The sequence below is a fragment of the Notolepis coatsorum genome, assembly GCF_963971535.1.
Source record: "Notolepis coatsorum genome assembly, chromosome: 10".
Classification (NCBI taxonomy): domain Eukaryota; kingdom Metazoa; phylum Chordata; class Actinopteri; order Aulopiformes; family Paralepididae; genus Notolepis; species Notolepis coatsorum.
This window is the reverse complement of record NC_140174.1, coordinates 25,218,590-25,234,539: the sequence shown is the minus strand read 5'-3', so window position 1 is coordinate 25,234,539 and position 15,950 is coordinate 25,218,590. Positions and strand designations below refer to the sequence as shown.

General features: G+C 45.3%; 1 protein-coding gene across 3 annotated transcripts in view; it reads right to left on the bottom strand.

Annotated features, from left to right (window-relative positions):
* The window catches only part of mrtfab (myocardin related transcription factor Ab), an 89,508-nt gene that overhangs the window by 1,536 nt on the left and 72,022 nt on the right, over positions 1–15,950 (bottom strand). For all 3 annotated transcript variants that reach the window (XM_084323659.1, XM_084323660.1, XM_084323658.1), the window contains 11 exons: positions 14,756–14,919; positions 13,152–13,316; positions 12,650–12,712; positions 10,945–11,129; positions 9,680–9,848; positions 5,262–5,669; positions 3,145–4,602; positions 2,624–2,830; positions 2,380–2,496; positions 2,091–2,231; positions 101–161 (listed from right to left, as the gene is read on the bottom strand). In XM_084323659.1, coding sequence (XP_084179785.1) covers positions 101–161; positions 2,091–2,231; positions 2,380–2,496; positions 2,624–2,830; positions 3,145–4,602; positions 5,262–5,669; positions 9,680–9,848; positions 10,945–11,129; positions 12,650–12,712; positions 13,152–13,316; positions 14,756–14,919 — 3,138 coding nt within the window. The remainder of the gene's footprint in view (positions 1–100; positions 162–2,090; positions 2,232–2,379; positions 2,497–2,623; positions 2,831–3,144; positions 4,603–5,261; positions 5,670–9,679; positions 9,849–10,944; positions 11,130–12,649; positions 12,713–13,151; positions 13,317–14,755; positions 14,920–15,950) is intronic.

Genomic DNA, 15,950 nt, shown 5'->3' with positions numbered 1-15,950 from the left:
GAAAAAATTAAAAGAGAGGGAGCATGGAATCAAGAATCAGTACACTATTTCCCATGGTAATAATTTAAGATATTGTGTATCTCATACTGCGTTTTCTTACCTCCACTCTTTAGGAGAATGTCAAACAGATCGTCCATCTGCTGACTGCTCAGGCCGTTCTCCTGAGGGCAGAGAACAACGCGTTATTTACAACACATACACCTTCACACAGGAACCACTGCGTCAAGCTCAACTCAAACTACATGAAACCCAAACCCAGAGAGCATGAGCGGGTGCCAAGTCCATACAGCTAACCACACAAGAGGTTAGACGGTGCTCCTGTAGTGTACACTGTAATGTACTGTATTAAGTCCATACAGCTAACCCACACAAGAGGTTAGACGGTGCTCCTGTAGTGTACACTGTAATGTACTGTATTAAGTCCATACAGCTAACCCACACAAGAGGTTAGACGGTGCTCCTGTAGTGTACACTGTAATGTACTGTATTATGTCCATACAGCTAACCCACACAAGAGGTTAGACGGTGCTCCTGTAGTGTACACTGTAATGTACTGTATTAAGTCCATACAGCTAACCCACACAAGAGGTTAGACGGTGCTCCTGTAGTGTACACTGTAATGTACTGCATTATGTCCATACAGCTAACCCACACAAGAGGTTAGACGGTGCTCCTGTAGTGTACACTGTAATGTACTGTATTAAGTCCATACAGCTAACCCACACAAGAGGTTAGACGGTGCTCCTGTAGTGTACACTGTAATGTACTGTATTAAGTCCATACAGCTAACCCACACAAGAGGTTAGACGGTGCTCCTGTAGTGTACACTGTAATGTACTGTATTAAGTCCATACAGCTAACCCACACAAGAGGTTAGACGGTGCTCCTGTAGTGTACACTGTAATGTACTGTATTAAGTCCATACAGCTAACCCACACAAGAGGTTAGACGGTGCTCCTGTAGTGTACACTGTAATGTACTGTATTAAGTCCATACAGCTAACCCACACAAGAGGTTAGACGGTGCTCCTGTAGTGTACACTGTAATGTACTGTATTAAGTCCATACAGCTAACCACACAAGAGGTTAGACGGTGCTCCTGTAGTGTACACTGTAATGTACTGTATTAAGTCCATACAGCTAACCCACACAAGAGGTTAGACGGTGCTCCTGTAGTGTACACTGTAATGTACTGTATTAAGTCCATACAGCTAACCCACACAAGAGGTTAGACGGTGCTCCTGTAGTGTACACTGTAATGTACTGTATTAAGTCCATACAGCTAACCCACACAAGAGGTTAGACGGTGCTCCTGTAGTGTACACTGTAATGTACTGTATTAAGTCCATACAGCTAACCACACAAGAGGTTAGACGGTGCTCCTGTAGTGTACACTGTAATGTACTGCAATTGTCCAGAAGTCAAACCTCTTTTTGACCATGAGGCTGAAACACACGTTGAAGAGCTGGCATGCAAGGTGAAAGCAGAAACAGACAGAGGAAACCAGGGTATCTGCAGGTTTCTTTTTAGACTTTGACCTTGTTAATACCATTTAGAGGTAAATTGAATACCAATTTCACGACCATACTAGAATTATTTTAAATTCTTGCGCGCTCCATACAAGCTCTCACCAGACGCACCAAGAACAACGACTTGAATACAAAAACATTTAATATATTTAACATTATTTCATCTCCTGACAGCCGGGCTGCCCCCCCCAAAGATTTTCTAAGATTTGAATACCCTGCAGATACCCTTGTCATGAGAGCAGAAACAGACAAGCAAATGAATAAATTGATAGAAATGTCAAATGAAAAGCTGATATGGAGGAAGATGGAGGTGCAGGCGAACATACTTTGGGGCGCTGAGCGGAGGAAGAAGAGCTGGGTTTGGGAGAGGGAGGGGTGAAGAGGGTGTGTCGGTCATAAGTAGGACCCACCTCCTGGTGACGTGCCAGAGAAGAAAGGAGGAGTTATAGAATGAAGGTGAAGATGAATGTGAAGGTCAAAGTAGAACAAAAAAGAGATGAGCGGAAAGAAATATGAAATGAGATGAAGAGATCGCTGTTAAAGACCCAGGCAGGTGTCGTACCTTCAGAGACGGGAGGATGGCGCTTTGGCTTTCAGAATCTGACAGGTCGTCGAAGAAAGGCTGCAGACTGGGCGGGGCGGAGATTGACAGGCTGGGTTCTGGCGCGCCATTGGTCTCTAAGTGTAGGCCCGCCTTGTGTACCTGTGAGAAGAGATGGGCGAAGTAGAAATATTGAACAACTATATGACATCAAACCTATGTAACGAGATATCGAATCACACGACTTCCAGTGAGATCCGTTACAGTACTGCACGTCATCGGTTACGTCATCATCCGTCTCCTACTGTACCTTTTTGATAGGCTGGCTCACAGGCTCTGGCTGCAACTGCGGTTTTGATTGGCTGGCGGGGTTGGGTGTCTCGGTTGCCGATTGGCTGGGGAGTTTGCTCGGAGTTGACTGCAATCTCTACAAGAGGGAAACGGGCAGAATAGCTTTTCTGTACATTCATATGGCAACTGGTAGCCATCACAATACAATATGCGAGTGTATAAGAACCCATTTAAGCCTAATGAAAGAATTCTGCTTGCTGTACCTGCAGAGTGATGCGTCCGTTGGTTTTGCCCAGTGAGGACACTCCGTTCTGCCCTTCCGCGGTGTGATTGGTCAGCGCGATCAGGTAGTGGTTGCCGTTGCTGTCGGTCACCAAAGTGGGCGTGCCGTTGGACTTGAGGAGGTCCAATGAGATGGTGTGCCCGGGGTGCTGTGTGCCGTTCTGTTGACTCATGAAAACCGGAGTCACCTGGAGAGAGAGAGAGAGAGAGAGAGAGAGAAGAGAGAGAGAGAGAGAGAGAGAGAGAGAGAGAGAGAGAGAGAGAGAGAGAGAGAGAGAGAGAGAGAATGTCACCAATGACAATGACATTCAGAATGTCAGTGAATGACATTCACCGAATGTCACCCTTAAAGACAGGAAGATCCAGTAATACTTTCACCTTCACATGGTTTTACATGGTTATGATACGGTATGCTCCAGCCTCTACATTATGTAACAAATGATGATAAAGCGATTACGTTATACTAAGTTACTGCCATGCGGGGTCAGCCTAGCTACTGTACCTGTTGCGTGGTGGCGGCTGTCTGCTGCTGTTTCAGCTGTTGTCTTTGCTGCACCCTCTGCTGCTTCTTCAGCTGGGCCTGGCTCACCGCAGGCTTCTGGGTCTGTGCCGTCTGGGTCTGGTTCTGAACCTGCACCTGCTTCAGCTGGACCTGGTTCTTCTGCTGGTTCTGCTGAGCCTGGAGGACCAGGCTGTGGGCTAGCTTCAGCTGGTTCTGCTGCTGCACCAGCTTCTGCTGCACCAGCTTCTGCTGAGCTAGTGTCTCCTGAGCTAGCTTCTCCTGAGCTAGCTTCTGCTGAGCTAGTGTCTCCTGAGCTAGCTTCTCCTGAGCTAGCTTCTCCTGAGCTAGCATCTCCTGAGCTAGCATCTCCTGAGCTAGCGTCTCCTGAGCTAGCTTCTGCTGCGCCAGCTTCTCCTGAGCTAGTCTCTGCTGCGCCAGCTTCTCCTGAGCTAGCTTCTGCTGCGCCAGCTTCTCCTGAGCTAGCTTCTGCTGCGCCAGCTTCTCCTGAGCTAGCTTCTGCTGCGCCAGCTTCTCCTGAGCTAGCTTCTGCTGCGCCAGCTTCTCCTGAGCTAGCTTCTGCTGCGCCAGCTTCTCCTGAGCTAGCGTCTGCTGCGCCAGCTTCTGCTGAGCTAGTCTCTGCTGAGCCAGCTTCTCCTGAGCTAGCTTCTGCTGGGCTTGGAGGTGTTTCTGTTGGGTTTGCTGGATAATGAGCTGCTGGAGCTGCTGCTGCTGGAGCAGGATCTGGGCCTGGGTCTTCTGCTGCGTCTGTGGCACTTTCTGCTGCTGCATCTGGATCTGCTGCTGTCTGAGCTGCTGCTGCTTGAGGTGCTTCTGCTGCTCGGCCTGCTGGACCTGCAGCCGGTGGATCTGCTGCAGTTTCAGCAGCGTCTCCTGGGAGCACTGTGTGGGCTGAGCGGGTCTCCTCGCCTGCGACTCGTCGAACACTCCCTCCATCCCATCCTCCGTCTCCACCTCAGTCTCCACCTCCCTCTTGACCCTCACCAGCATTCCGTTGGGCAGGGTGGGAGGCTGGATGGCGGAGGCCTTGATCAACGTCTGAGGTTTGACCTCAGAGACATGACCCGCTCCTCCCGTCGTTCCACTCCTCTCCCTGCCCTCCTTCTCCCCTCCACTGACCATCTTCCCCTGTTCCAGCTGCGACCGGAGGGTCTCCACCAGCCTCTGCTTCTGCCTCAGCCTCCTGGTCAACTCCTCGATCTGCTTGTCTTTCTCCTGGAGCATCTGGTCCTTGTCCAGGGAGGAGGTCTCCATCGCCACCCCGGCCGAGGGCTCCGCAGGCTGGCCGGAGGCGGGTGAGGGCCGGGAGAGGCTGCAGGAGCTCTGGAGCTGCCCCTGGTTCTCCTCTTTGACCTGGGCGAGAGGCTGGGAGAGGGCGGGGGCCGTGGATGGGTGCTGGGGGGACGGGTGGAGGGTTAGCTGGGTGAGGGGAGAGCTCACCTGTGGAGGGCGGAAACAGAGAGAAGGGGTTAGGCTCTGGTGAAGATGTTTAACTAATAAAACACTAGCTATCTCCTTGTATCTTACATCTTAGTGCCCCCCTCGGCTCAGTCTTTGTTAAGTTACTGGAAGCATCAACAAGTCCAGAATCAAAAGAAAGGATTTCCACACACTTAAATCTGTACAATAGGCATAGTTTCCCGTTTCTTGTTTCCTGTTTTTTCATCTTATTTTAAGTGCTGATTACTTGTTTTTAAACGTTGTGTTATTCTATCTCATTTAATTGTATACTCGGGGGGACAGTGGTTCAGGAGGCAGAGCGGTCGTCTGGTAATCGGAAGGTTCGATTACCGCACGGCATACCCCCCAATTGCTCCCGATGAGCAGGTCGGCACCTTGCATGGTCGCCCCTCTGCTGTCGGTGTGTGAACGTGTGAGTGAATGGGTAAAATGTGAGGAACAGAATTGTAAAGCGCTTTCACTTGACGTCTCGGTAAATGAGGGAAACTTCAGTGTCCCTCGAGTTTAAATAAAGGTTGAATGAAAAAAGATTCAAGAGAGAGGAAATGTTTTCTCTTAATTTTGGACAGACTATCTTACAACGGCTACAACTGCTAGAACATCAAATCCATTGTACGTGTTTTGCCTGGAAAACGCACCATCTCTCCAAACATGTCTCCGCTGCAGCTGGTCTCGTCCGGACTCATCGCGGCCAGCGAGCGCTCAGACGGGGAGGGGGACGCGGGGGGGCTGGAGCTAGTGCTGCCAAAGCGCATGACCCTCCCGGGGATGGCCGTCTGAGCCAATGAGAACGAGGCTATCCTCACACCGCCCTCTCCTGACTGGTGGTTGTTGAGAACGGTGGTCCCGGTCGGAGCGGGTGCGGCGGCGCCAGAGCTTTGGCACGAGCCCTGTTGGACCGGCTGCGACATGCCGTGTTTGGGGGTGGCTGCGGCGGCGCTGCCGGCGTGGTGCTCCTGGTAGTTACGGAGCCTCTCGATGAGGTCGTTCTTGGTGCCGGACACGGTCAGGCCTCGTAGCTTCAGCTCCAGCTTCAACTCTGCAACCTGGAATCAGAGTCAGCAGTCTGGTTAGTGACTCTGGTTAAAGAGAAGAATGACTACAGGGCTCCAAATCTGAATTGTATTCTTGAATCTGAATGTATACGATAGGGCTGACCCCTATTAGTCGACTAATCGGTCGAAAGGAGCCGTAGTCGACTGCCAACCTCTTAGTCAAAAAAAAATATATATATATATATATTTTTTTATCATGCTTTCCAAAAGAAAAGAGGCCTAGAAGCTTGGCTAACGCTAATGGCACGCATACCAGAGGCTAACTGCCTAAGAAAACAGGCACAGAGGCACTGAAAGAGGATTTCACCCATCTAATGAACACACTAGACTAGACAAATATCAAGATGTATCCATCAGTGGACCAATTGCATGCTTTTGCAGAGGACAAGAAGCCTTCAGTTGACTCCTTCAGACATTAACACTTTAATCGCCGGAGACGGCGAAACTAATCTTTCCCCGCCATGCTCATTCTGCCGAAGACGCCGTAACACGTCTTTGATATCAATATTTCAAAAATCTGTGATCGAAATCATATTTCTCCCCCGGGGACCTGAGATATACTGCTGAGCTCCACTCAACTATCTAACGGTTCAAGAGCGCCATCTGGTGGCCGATCGGGGGATCGCACCAAGAAGAGAAACAGGATGTAGAAGCTGGTGCTCATTTCAATTCGGTCCGATCACTCGCTATAGGTCCCGGGACTCGAGCTCGACACAATACATAGCGATCCGTTGCCAATAACTCGATAAACAACATGATTTGGACGTATATACTATTATACAACCTGGAAATGGATCGGTATTTCTCCATCCCATAATAGAAAAAAATCTGTTCCACGCTCATCTGCCAACGGCGCGAGGAAGCTACGGTGAGTTTCAGCGTTATTTTCGAATGTCCTCTATACTAACTGCTCTAATGATCATATCACCCACACTAGATGAATGATATGGGTGGACGGTATAAACGGTATACGGTATAAACGGTATGAATTTGCTCTACGGTATGGATTTTGACTATACCGTATAACCGGTAGTGCAGCTCTAAAATAGCAATGACGTCATGTAACCACAGCGCGACTATTTCACTCGCATTTGCCCCTAAAAATAGATAGAATTAGTCATAGATAATAGATATGTGCGAACTGGAAAAAGTTATTTAGGAGGCTTCGCGCAGTGGGCGTGCCAGCCCCTCCCGCACGCATGTAAACACGGGTCTACTAGTAGTCTAGTGGGACGGGACGTCTCCCTGAGCTAACGTTAGCTTAGCTACCGTTACAAAATGACCCAGTCAACTATTCACTTTTAGTTTAATACATGATGAGGCATTGTCTAACCGAACGGTATCTAGTCGGCCAGCTACCGATAGCTCCTGACATCAACAAACGCTCCATCAAGTCTAGTAGAGAGTAGACGTGTATGATAGCTCCGTTAGCCGTTAGCTCACGTTAACGCAAGTTAGTTCACCGTTCAAAACGAAATGTCCCATTGAACTAAATAATTCACTGAGGCGTTGTATTAACGTTATATATCCGGCTAACAGTAGCTACAGATAGCTCCTGATATCAATGTCTTATAACACTGATTCGATGCGTATTCGAGCTGAGGGCTTGCTAACGTTATAGTACCAATACAATAGGGTCCAGGTGCAGCGCCGGAGAATCCTGGCCGTAGCTCTGCTCGAGGCTACTCGAGTATAGGTCCAGGTGCAGCTCCGGAGAATCCTGGCCGTAGCTGGAGGCTACTAGAGTACACACAGACAGTGGAGCTTGTTGCGTGGTGGCGATGTCTTGCAGATAATACAAGTACAAGTCTAATTATATAATATATATATTTTATAAAAAAAAAAAAAAAAATTATATAAAATAAAAATTTTTTTTTATCAAAAACGATGATACCGTGATATATACCGTTACCGTCTATGCTTCAAATTATACAGTGATATAAATTTTAGACCATACCGTCCACCCCTAAACGTTGCCCACGGAATTATAAACGACCCCCCGCCCATCCGGTCAACATCAGATCATACGTAGTAACTTCTAGAACTACGTGCAGTTGAAATTTTTTATCTGGCACCGATCGCTATCAAACTGTATTTGATCATCAATATAATGCATTTAGGGCTATAAATCAAGTTCTGGAGAAAGCTGCAGAAAATGATAAAAACATACTTATACTTTAGACCGTATTTTAGTATGAATATGTGAATGAAAAAGTATAACGTTGCTACACCCTGAACAATAGATATAGGACATTGAATGGGCCATAATAATGTCAATTTAGCAATACAATTTAAAAAGTTATAGACCTGCAAAGAAGGGGAACTTCTCCATAGACAAATAGAGCTGGCTAGGGATGGTAAATTATGAATTTAACCATGGCGATCAAAGTGTTAAGCACCCCCCACAGCCCAAATGGAATGATAAAAAAAAATAAAATAAAAAAATATATATATTTTCTTTGTCTACCAATAGTCGACTAACTGCAAATTTTGGCCAATCATAGTCGACTATCCAAATCCTTAGTCGGGGACAGCCCTAGTATACGATGAATAAGAGAAAAAGTTAACCGTAAACACAAGGTGCAGTATACACAAGGTACCATAACTGGCATACGCCATATGCTGTAGTCCGTGCAGGTTTTGGTGGTTAACACTTTAACTGCCACACACGAGATATCTCGGGTTTATTAATATGTGGTTGAAAGCCACTCACGAGATTTCTCTGATTTTTTATTTTTATTTTAGCAATCTGAAATCATATTGCATCACGCGAGCCTACCCGAGTATAAACGAGCACCGCCGGCGATCATATGTGGAAAGAAGCGCCCCCTATCGTCTCCCAGATGACATAAGGGATAATGGACTCAATGAAAATGGATGGGGGAAAAAATCCGGTACTCCACATTTTCCAGTCCACTGATCCAGCCGGGGTTACCACAGTTCATTCTGGAGCCTCTGAGCCCCGCTGATCATGGAGTTCTACTGTATCGCGTTGGATCTATACACTTATCGATTTTTTCGAATGGTGATCAGGAATTGGAATATACCAGTTGGATACCATCTGATGTTAGGTAAGGAATCTATGTTATCAGTGTTAGGATAATCAGACTAATTTTGATGAAGTTATAAGCCGTTTTGTGAAATGGGCTCTTTCGGTTTCACTGTAAAAGTCCAAGAGGAAATCAATGCGGCGATTATCCGTGCGCGGCCCGAATGTGCTTGCGTGCACGTATAATATTGATCATCTAGCGTTTATTTGAAAACGATTCATGAATAGGCCGACGAATATCAACATGGTGGAATATTCCAGTAAAAGACGATTTTCATAGAATGGTCCAGAATGAACTGTTTTTTATCTCAAAACGGGTGCTTTTCTAAATGCTCTGAAACGGAAATGACGCGATAAAAAACCAATCTGCCTTGACAGCACTGACTGGAAAATAGTCTTTGATAAGCGACGGGCAGATTAGACACATAGCCATAATTTAAAACATAGATTAGGCGATATTAACGTTAACATTGAAGTGGATGGTGGCATCAAGGGGGTAAAAAGGAAAACCCGGCGTGGCACTCAAAGTGTTAAGAGTCTGACTGTTTTTCCCTCTTTATCAACATACAGTAAGAGGCCCAATTAGAAATGTTCCCCTAGCGTTATTCCTACGGCCTATTGGAAAACCCCTAGCATATCCCTTGTTTTCGTGCCGTCGCCAGGTTCAGTTTGCGGTCACATTGCCAACGTTTGAAGCGCGTTGGCTGAGAGACGAGAGAAACCAGAAGGACCAGAAGGTTCCCTGCCAAACGTGTCGCTCTCTCCCCCCTGCTGAAGAGCAACAGGGGACCTCCGCCTCCTGGTCCACTGAGCGAGGACACACTGCAGACGTTTTAGTAACACGTACGGTTACTAATCCCTCTTCTCTGGGTGTAATAAGTAAAGTAACTCATTACTGTTAAGAAAAGTCAGGAACGATGTGTAGGACGGATCCCAGGTCGGTGGAGCTTACTTTGAATTCATCCAGGTTGGCGGGCAACGTGCTAGGTTTGGCTCCTCCCACTGGGGTTTGGCTCTGACGACTCCCACTCTGATTGGATGGGGACGGGGTGGTCGTCGTGGGGACGCTGCGGGAGGGGGAGGGTCCAGGGTTGGTTGACGGAGGCTGCTCAGCTGGTGGTCTGAGGAGAGATGGGAAGTAATAGTCAAACAACTGTGTGAATCCTGTGTTACTGTTCTGTCTCGACACAGCGTGTGTCATTCTGTACCTTTATCCAAAACGGTTTCCATGAATACAAACTGTATTACTGGCCGCAGTAGGTTAGTAACACATTATACCCATTAAGCATGGTTGTTGGTAGTTTACTTGTTATGGGATTATATATATATACACAGTATACATTATATATATATATATATATAATATTTAAATGTTATGTTAACTGGGGAGTATATTCAGCTGCACTGCAATACTAACTACACCACCACCACGGACGGCCGGCTCTGCGGTCAGGAGAACTATCATTGTCAGAACTCGGGACGTGAGAACTCGAGACTCATATCCACGTGCACTCACTGGACTATCTTGTTTTCTGTACTTTTTATATTGTATTTGTATTTATATATTTATATTGTATCTATAGTGTATATAGATAATGGACTGTATAGGACTGTGAAGCTCTGTATCGCCCCCACGTACCCCCCCCCCCCCCCCCCCATGCTGCAGAGCTTTGACACCTGAATTTCCCCAAGGGGATTAATAAAGGATCACCTTATCTTATCTTATCTTAACTACTACTACCGCCACCACCATTACTACCACTACCACTACTATTACCACTACCAGTACTACTACCACCACCATCACTACCACTATTACTATTAAAACCACTACCACTACTATTACCACTACCAGTACTACTACCACCACCATCACTACCACTACTACTACTACCACTACCACTACTATTACCACTACCAGTACTACTACCACCACCATCACTACCACTATTAAAACCACTACCACTACTATTACCACTACCAGTACTACTACCACCACCATCACTACCACTATTAAAACCACTACCACTACTATTACCACTACCACTACTTCTACTACCACCATCACTACCACTATTACTATTATTACCACTACCACATGTATGAGGATATCAGCTGGGGTGAATACAACACTCTGTAACAGTGACATAACTGAAATAGAGACCCCAAAAAAAAACAAGCACACAGTTTATGGACCCCCCCCCCTGGGACACTCACTTGGGCGGGGCGGGCAGGATGGTGTGGTAGTTGTAGTGCTGCTGTTGCTGGTTGAGGATCTGGAGCTGCAGGAAGAGCTGCTGTTGTTGGAGGATCTTGGCGTAGGAGGAGTCCAGCTGAGGAGGAGGCTCCTTGTCCGCCTTCTGGTCTGGAGGGATGTACTGGTGGTACTTTAGCTTCTTCACCTGGGAGGAGGCACATAGTTACACATAGTTACACCCCTAAACTAAAAGATAAACAGGCAGGAATTCGCAATAGCTGCAACCTTTTTGCAATGTGCCCCCTTTTAACCAATTGGCATGCACACACACACCTTCACACCCACACACACACACACGTCACCAGCTCCAGTGTGGGAGTGGCGAAATTGCAACATCTGCTCCTTTAGTGTTTAGCAGTGTGGCTCTTAAAAATAGGCTCCTTAGCCAAACCTATAATCCTCCTTAAAACATCACTTTACCTCTCACTCCAAATGCAGTAAAAATGTCAACATTACTGATAAACAGGAAAGGAAAACATTGTCCATTTTGACACACAAAAAGAAATGTCTTCCCAAAATGCCAACAACACTTGAGGTCTATTCTGGTCAAGGCCTCGGACCTCGTTGGTCAAGGTAACAGACTTTACTATGACGATACTTTAATTTGTGGGCCAGGCTATTGCTTATAGCCAGTACCAGGGCTGTCTTAAATACTTCGAAGCTTCGTTCGATGGCACAAGCTTCGAACATAAAAAAAATAATCGAAGTAAAATAAATTATAATAATAATAATTTCTTTTAAATTTTTTTTTTATTTGTTTAACTTCGATTTTTGTGTGTGAGCGCATGGGGCCATTGGGTGGGGCCGGGGGACAAATACACTGGAGGAAAGTAACCCAGCTCAGCACTGCCCAAATTATATCATAACTATTGCCTGTTTGAAGGATATCATCCTCAAACACATATACACCTACATGCCTTGTAGAATTCCACACGTAAGAAAGAAAGATACTGGGATGAATAAACAAAATAGGAAATAAAATGTAGAAATGCATGCAATACATCAATAAATATGAATCTCCATATATGAAATAGAACATTTAGATAAGGTGCTACTGAGATGTTTTGGTGAGTTCTTTGTTTTTTTGTGGAAGTAGCCCTTCTTAAAAATGCATGAACATTCACTGATAATTGGTCTGTAGTGGAGTCTACAAGGTCTACATTGCCGGACCATGTAGAATCCGGACCTTGTAGACTGACATAATTCTGTGCATAGTTTAGTCTACACAGGCCATATTTCAAATAATCAAAATCTTACTTCATTCATCTTAAACATTCTTGATTTGGGGGATTGGTAGTTCCCATGAAATCTGAAGTTGTTCAAACGACAACAGCGATCCACCTTGAATTAAATCACACAGCCGAGTGAAACCTTGTTGGCTGCGCCACAGTCACGAAAGGAGCTACTTAATTAATTAATCCAATGCACTTTATTTATAGAGCACATTTAAAAACAACAAAGTTTACCAAAGTGCTGTACAAGTCGCACAACATAAGATGCAAAAAAGATTATTATTATAATTTTTTCCCCGAAGCTTCGAATTAAAATCGAAGCTCGGTCCCGAAGCTTCGATTGCCAAAAAAAGCTTTGAAGGTCAGCCCTAGCCAGTATGCTGTCAGGATCATTACAATTTACAGAAGGAGAATAGGGGCCAACAATACTGACCTTAGGTTTGTTGTCCTTCGGTTTCTTAGGCCTGTGAGGAGGACGTTCTGAGCTGGGCTTAGCCTGAGACAGAGACAGAGAGAGAGACAGAGAGACAGAGAGACAGACAGAGAGACAGAGAGACAGACAGAGACAGAGAGACAGAGACAGAGAGAGAGAGAGACAGAGAAAGAGAGAGAGAGAGAGAGAGAGAGAGAGAGAGAGAGACAGAGAGAGCGAGAGACAGACAGACAGAGAGAGCGAGAGACAGACAGACAGAGAGAGCGAGAGACAGACAGACAGACAGACAGACAGACAGACAGACAGACAGACAGACAGAGAGAGAGAGAGAGAGAGAAAGAGAGAGAGAGAGAGACCCACACAGAAGGGGAGGGGGTTAAAGTACAAATAACATATGTGGGTCAGATCATTCTGCATATTTATTCACAACAAGCTCAATTTCAACCGTCTTGGGCAAAACCAGAGTAACACTAAGGGATTCGCTGCATGGGACGCCACTCACCTTAGCCTGACCAGAACGGGAGGCCACTGGGGTCGCCGTGCCATTGGTCAGCTTCTGAGGTGGGGAGGACTCCAAGCCGTTCATCAGTGTTGGATTAGGAGGAGGAGGAGTGGGAGGAGGAGGAGGAGGAGTGGGAGGAGGAGGAGGAGGAGGCTGGGTAAAAAACTGAGAACATATGGTATGTGTTAGTTGTAAATATCATATGTGTTGGTTATAAATATCATATGCGTTAGTTGTAAATATCATATGTTAGTTGTAAATATCATATATGTTAGTTGTAAATATCATATGTGTTAGTTGTAAATATCATGTGTTGGTTATAAATAGCATATGTGTTAGTTGTAAATATAATATGGGTTAGTTAGTGTTAGTTGTAAATATCATGTGTTAGTTGTAAATATATAGGTTAGTTGTACATATCATATAGGTTAGTTAGTGTTAGTTGTAAATACCATATAGGTTAGTTGTAAATATATGGTTAGTTGTAAATATCATATAGGTTAGTTGTAAATATGGGTTAGTTGTAAATATCATATAGGTTAGTTAGTGTTAGTTGTAAATATCATATGGGTTTGTTAGTGTTAGTTGTAAATATCATATGGGTTCGTTAGTGTTAGTTGTAAATATCATATGGGTTCGTTAGTGTTAGTTGTAAATATCATATAGGTTAGTTGTAAATATCATATAGGTTAGTTGTAAATATCATATAGGTTCATTGTAAAAAATGGTAGTTGTAAATATATGGCTTAGTTAGGGTTAGTTGTAAATATCATACGGGTTAGCTGTAACATCAATAACGGGTCAGTCAAATAATGCATTAATCAATTTACTGTATTTATTACATTTCTAAGGGTGCGTTTCAGACCGGCCCTGTTCAGTCCGGCTGAATGAGGTGTGAGAGCACTTGGACGAAAAGCATTTAATGAAGCTGAATTGGGCAGTTTTTGTTGACATTTCCAAATATTATGTGATTTTTCATCACCATAAGGTTATTATTTGTATTATCTTTCGCTGCTGGTAAATTGGTATATTTGGAAATAATGTTGTGATACTAACCAAGAGATTATGTCCAATGGAAAGCTCACCTGTGTGGTCACATGGCTTTTTTTCGAAAGCTTGGTTCGTTTGTCAATTGGCAACGTGAAACATAACCGAACCAATAGAAAATGGCAACAAAAGGGAACAATTCCGGACCGTTTCGAAATAACTTAGGTGTGAAACTTGAATTTCCTGTCTGGAAGTGTGATCTGGTTTAACACTTCCTCTGATCAAATACTAGTCAGAAGTCTTGTCCCACAGTGTCCTGAGAAGCTCCCATAATCTGTTCAAATCCTAGTCAGTAGTCTTGTCCCACAGTGTCCTGAGAAGCTCTCATAATCTGTTCAAATCCTAGTCAGTAGTCTTGTCCCACAGTGTCCTGAGAAGCTCTCATAATCTGTTCAAATCCTAGTCAGTAGTCTTGTCCCACAGTGTCCTGAGAAGCTCTCATAATCTGTTCAAATCCTAGTCAGTAGTCTTGTCCCACAGTGTCCTGAGAAGCTCTCATAATCTGTTCAAATCCTAGTCAGTAGTCTTGTCCCACAGTGACCTGAGAAGCTCCATACCTGTGTTGGGGACATATCCCCACTCTGTGTCAGCATATGAGAGGGCGACAACTGAGGGACTGGACCCAGTGGGGAGTCGTGATTGGTCAGCTGGTCTGGCGACAGGGCGTCACTGCTGTCTTCATCCAATGAAGAGCTCTCTCCTCCGGCACCCTTCGGAGAATCTGCAGGGGAGGGGTGGGATTAACGAGGGTCGATGTGGTGGCCACCGCTAGAGAAAACACCCCTCTTTATCACACGGTTTCCAAACTGCATGGCTAATCTTTAAGAGACGCTATACAATACAATACCCACACAGTCAGGGCTCTACAGTGCGAGTATTTTACTTGCATTTGCATGTGCGAACCAGAAAGATTATTTTTACGAGCACAGCGTAAGAATAAAGATTACAACCTACTGTAATCCCTGCACGCTGCTAATCGTTGAAATTCTAAACAGATTTCGGTGTTGCACCCTTATGCAAAGTTGCAGAGCACTTTTCTCTCACCTACTGCCCAGTCAGCAGTCTCACATGCACTTCAGAAGTGACCGGCAATAAGCAGAACAGCATCATGTCAAAAGACAAACGCTCTCGAGTAGCTCATCTACCGGCTCAGCTTCACTGAAGCAGACGATGGCATCAGAAGACGCGCTGAGACGTGCCAATTACTTCTCTTTAGGTCACACTGGTGGGACAAAAAAACTACTTTCATTGTGTTGAAAGGATACACAACAAGTGTACATTGTCCATGTACACTTACAGTCTCTAATTTAATCCGCTACGCAAGCCAAACTGTGTGTTTGGAGTGGGTCTCTCTCTCTCCACCCCTCTCTGTCTCGCTTCCAACAGTATAGGCGAGTAAGGCGACAGAGCTAAGAGCTCTGCGTCGTATTTAAAAATACAGTATATGCCCCCACCGCGCTGTACAGCGTTTCAGCAAATCAACTAGAACCACAAGCAGATGAACAGAAAAACAGGCGATACAGATACAGGGATAGTGAAACGTTCTGCCTAGCAAAGGTCTTTCTTTTTCTTCTTCTTGTGGCTAAAGTGCAACAACTAGACAGTTAAATACACTGTACTGTCAGCAGTCTGTTGCAGGCCTTCAGAGGCAGGCCAGAAGGAACAGAGTGAGCGAGTGCGGGTTACACTACACACGTAACTGCGCCGGTTATATGATCGAACAAGAGATGCAGTTCATGTCGTTTTGGGAAA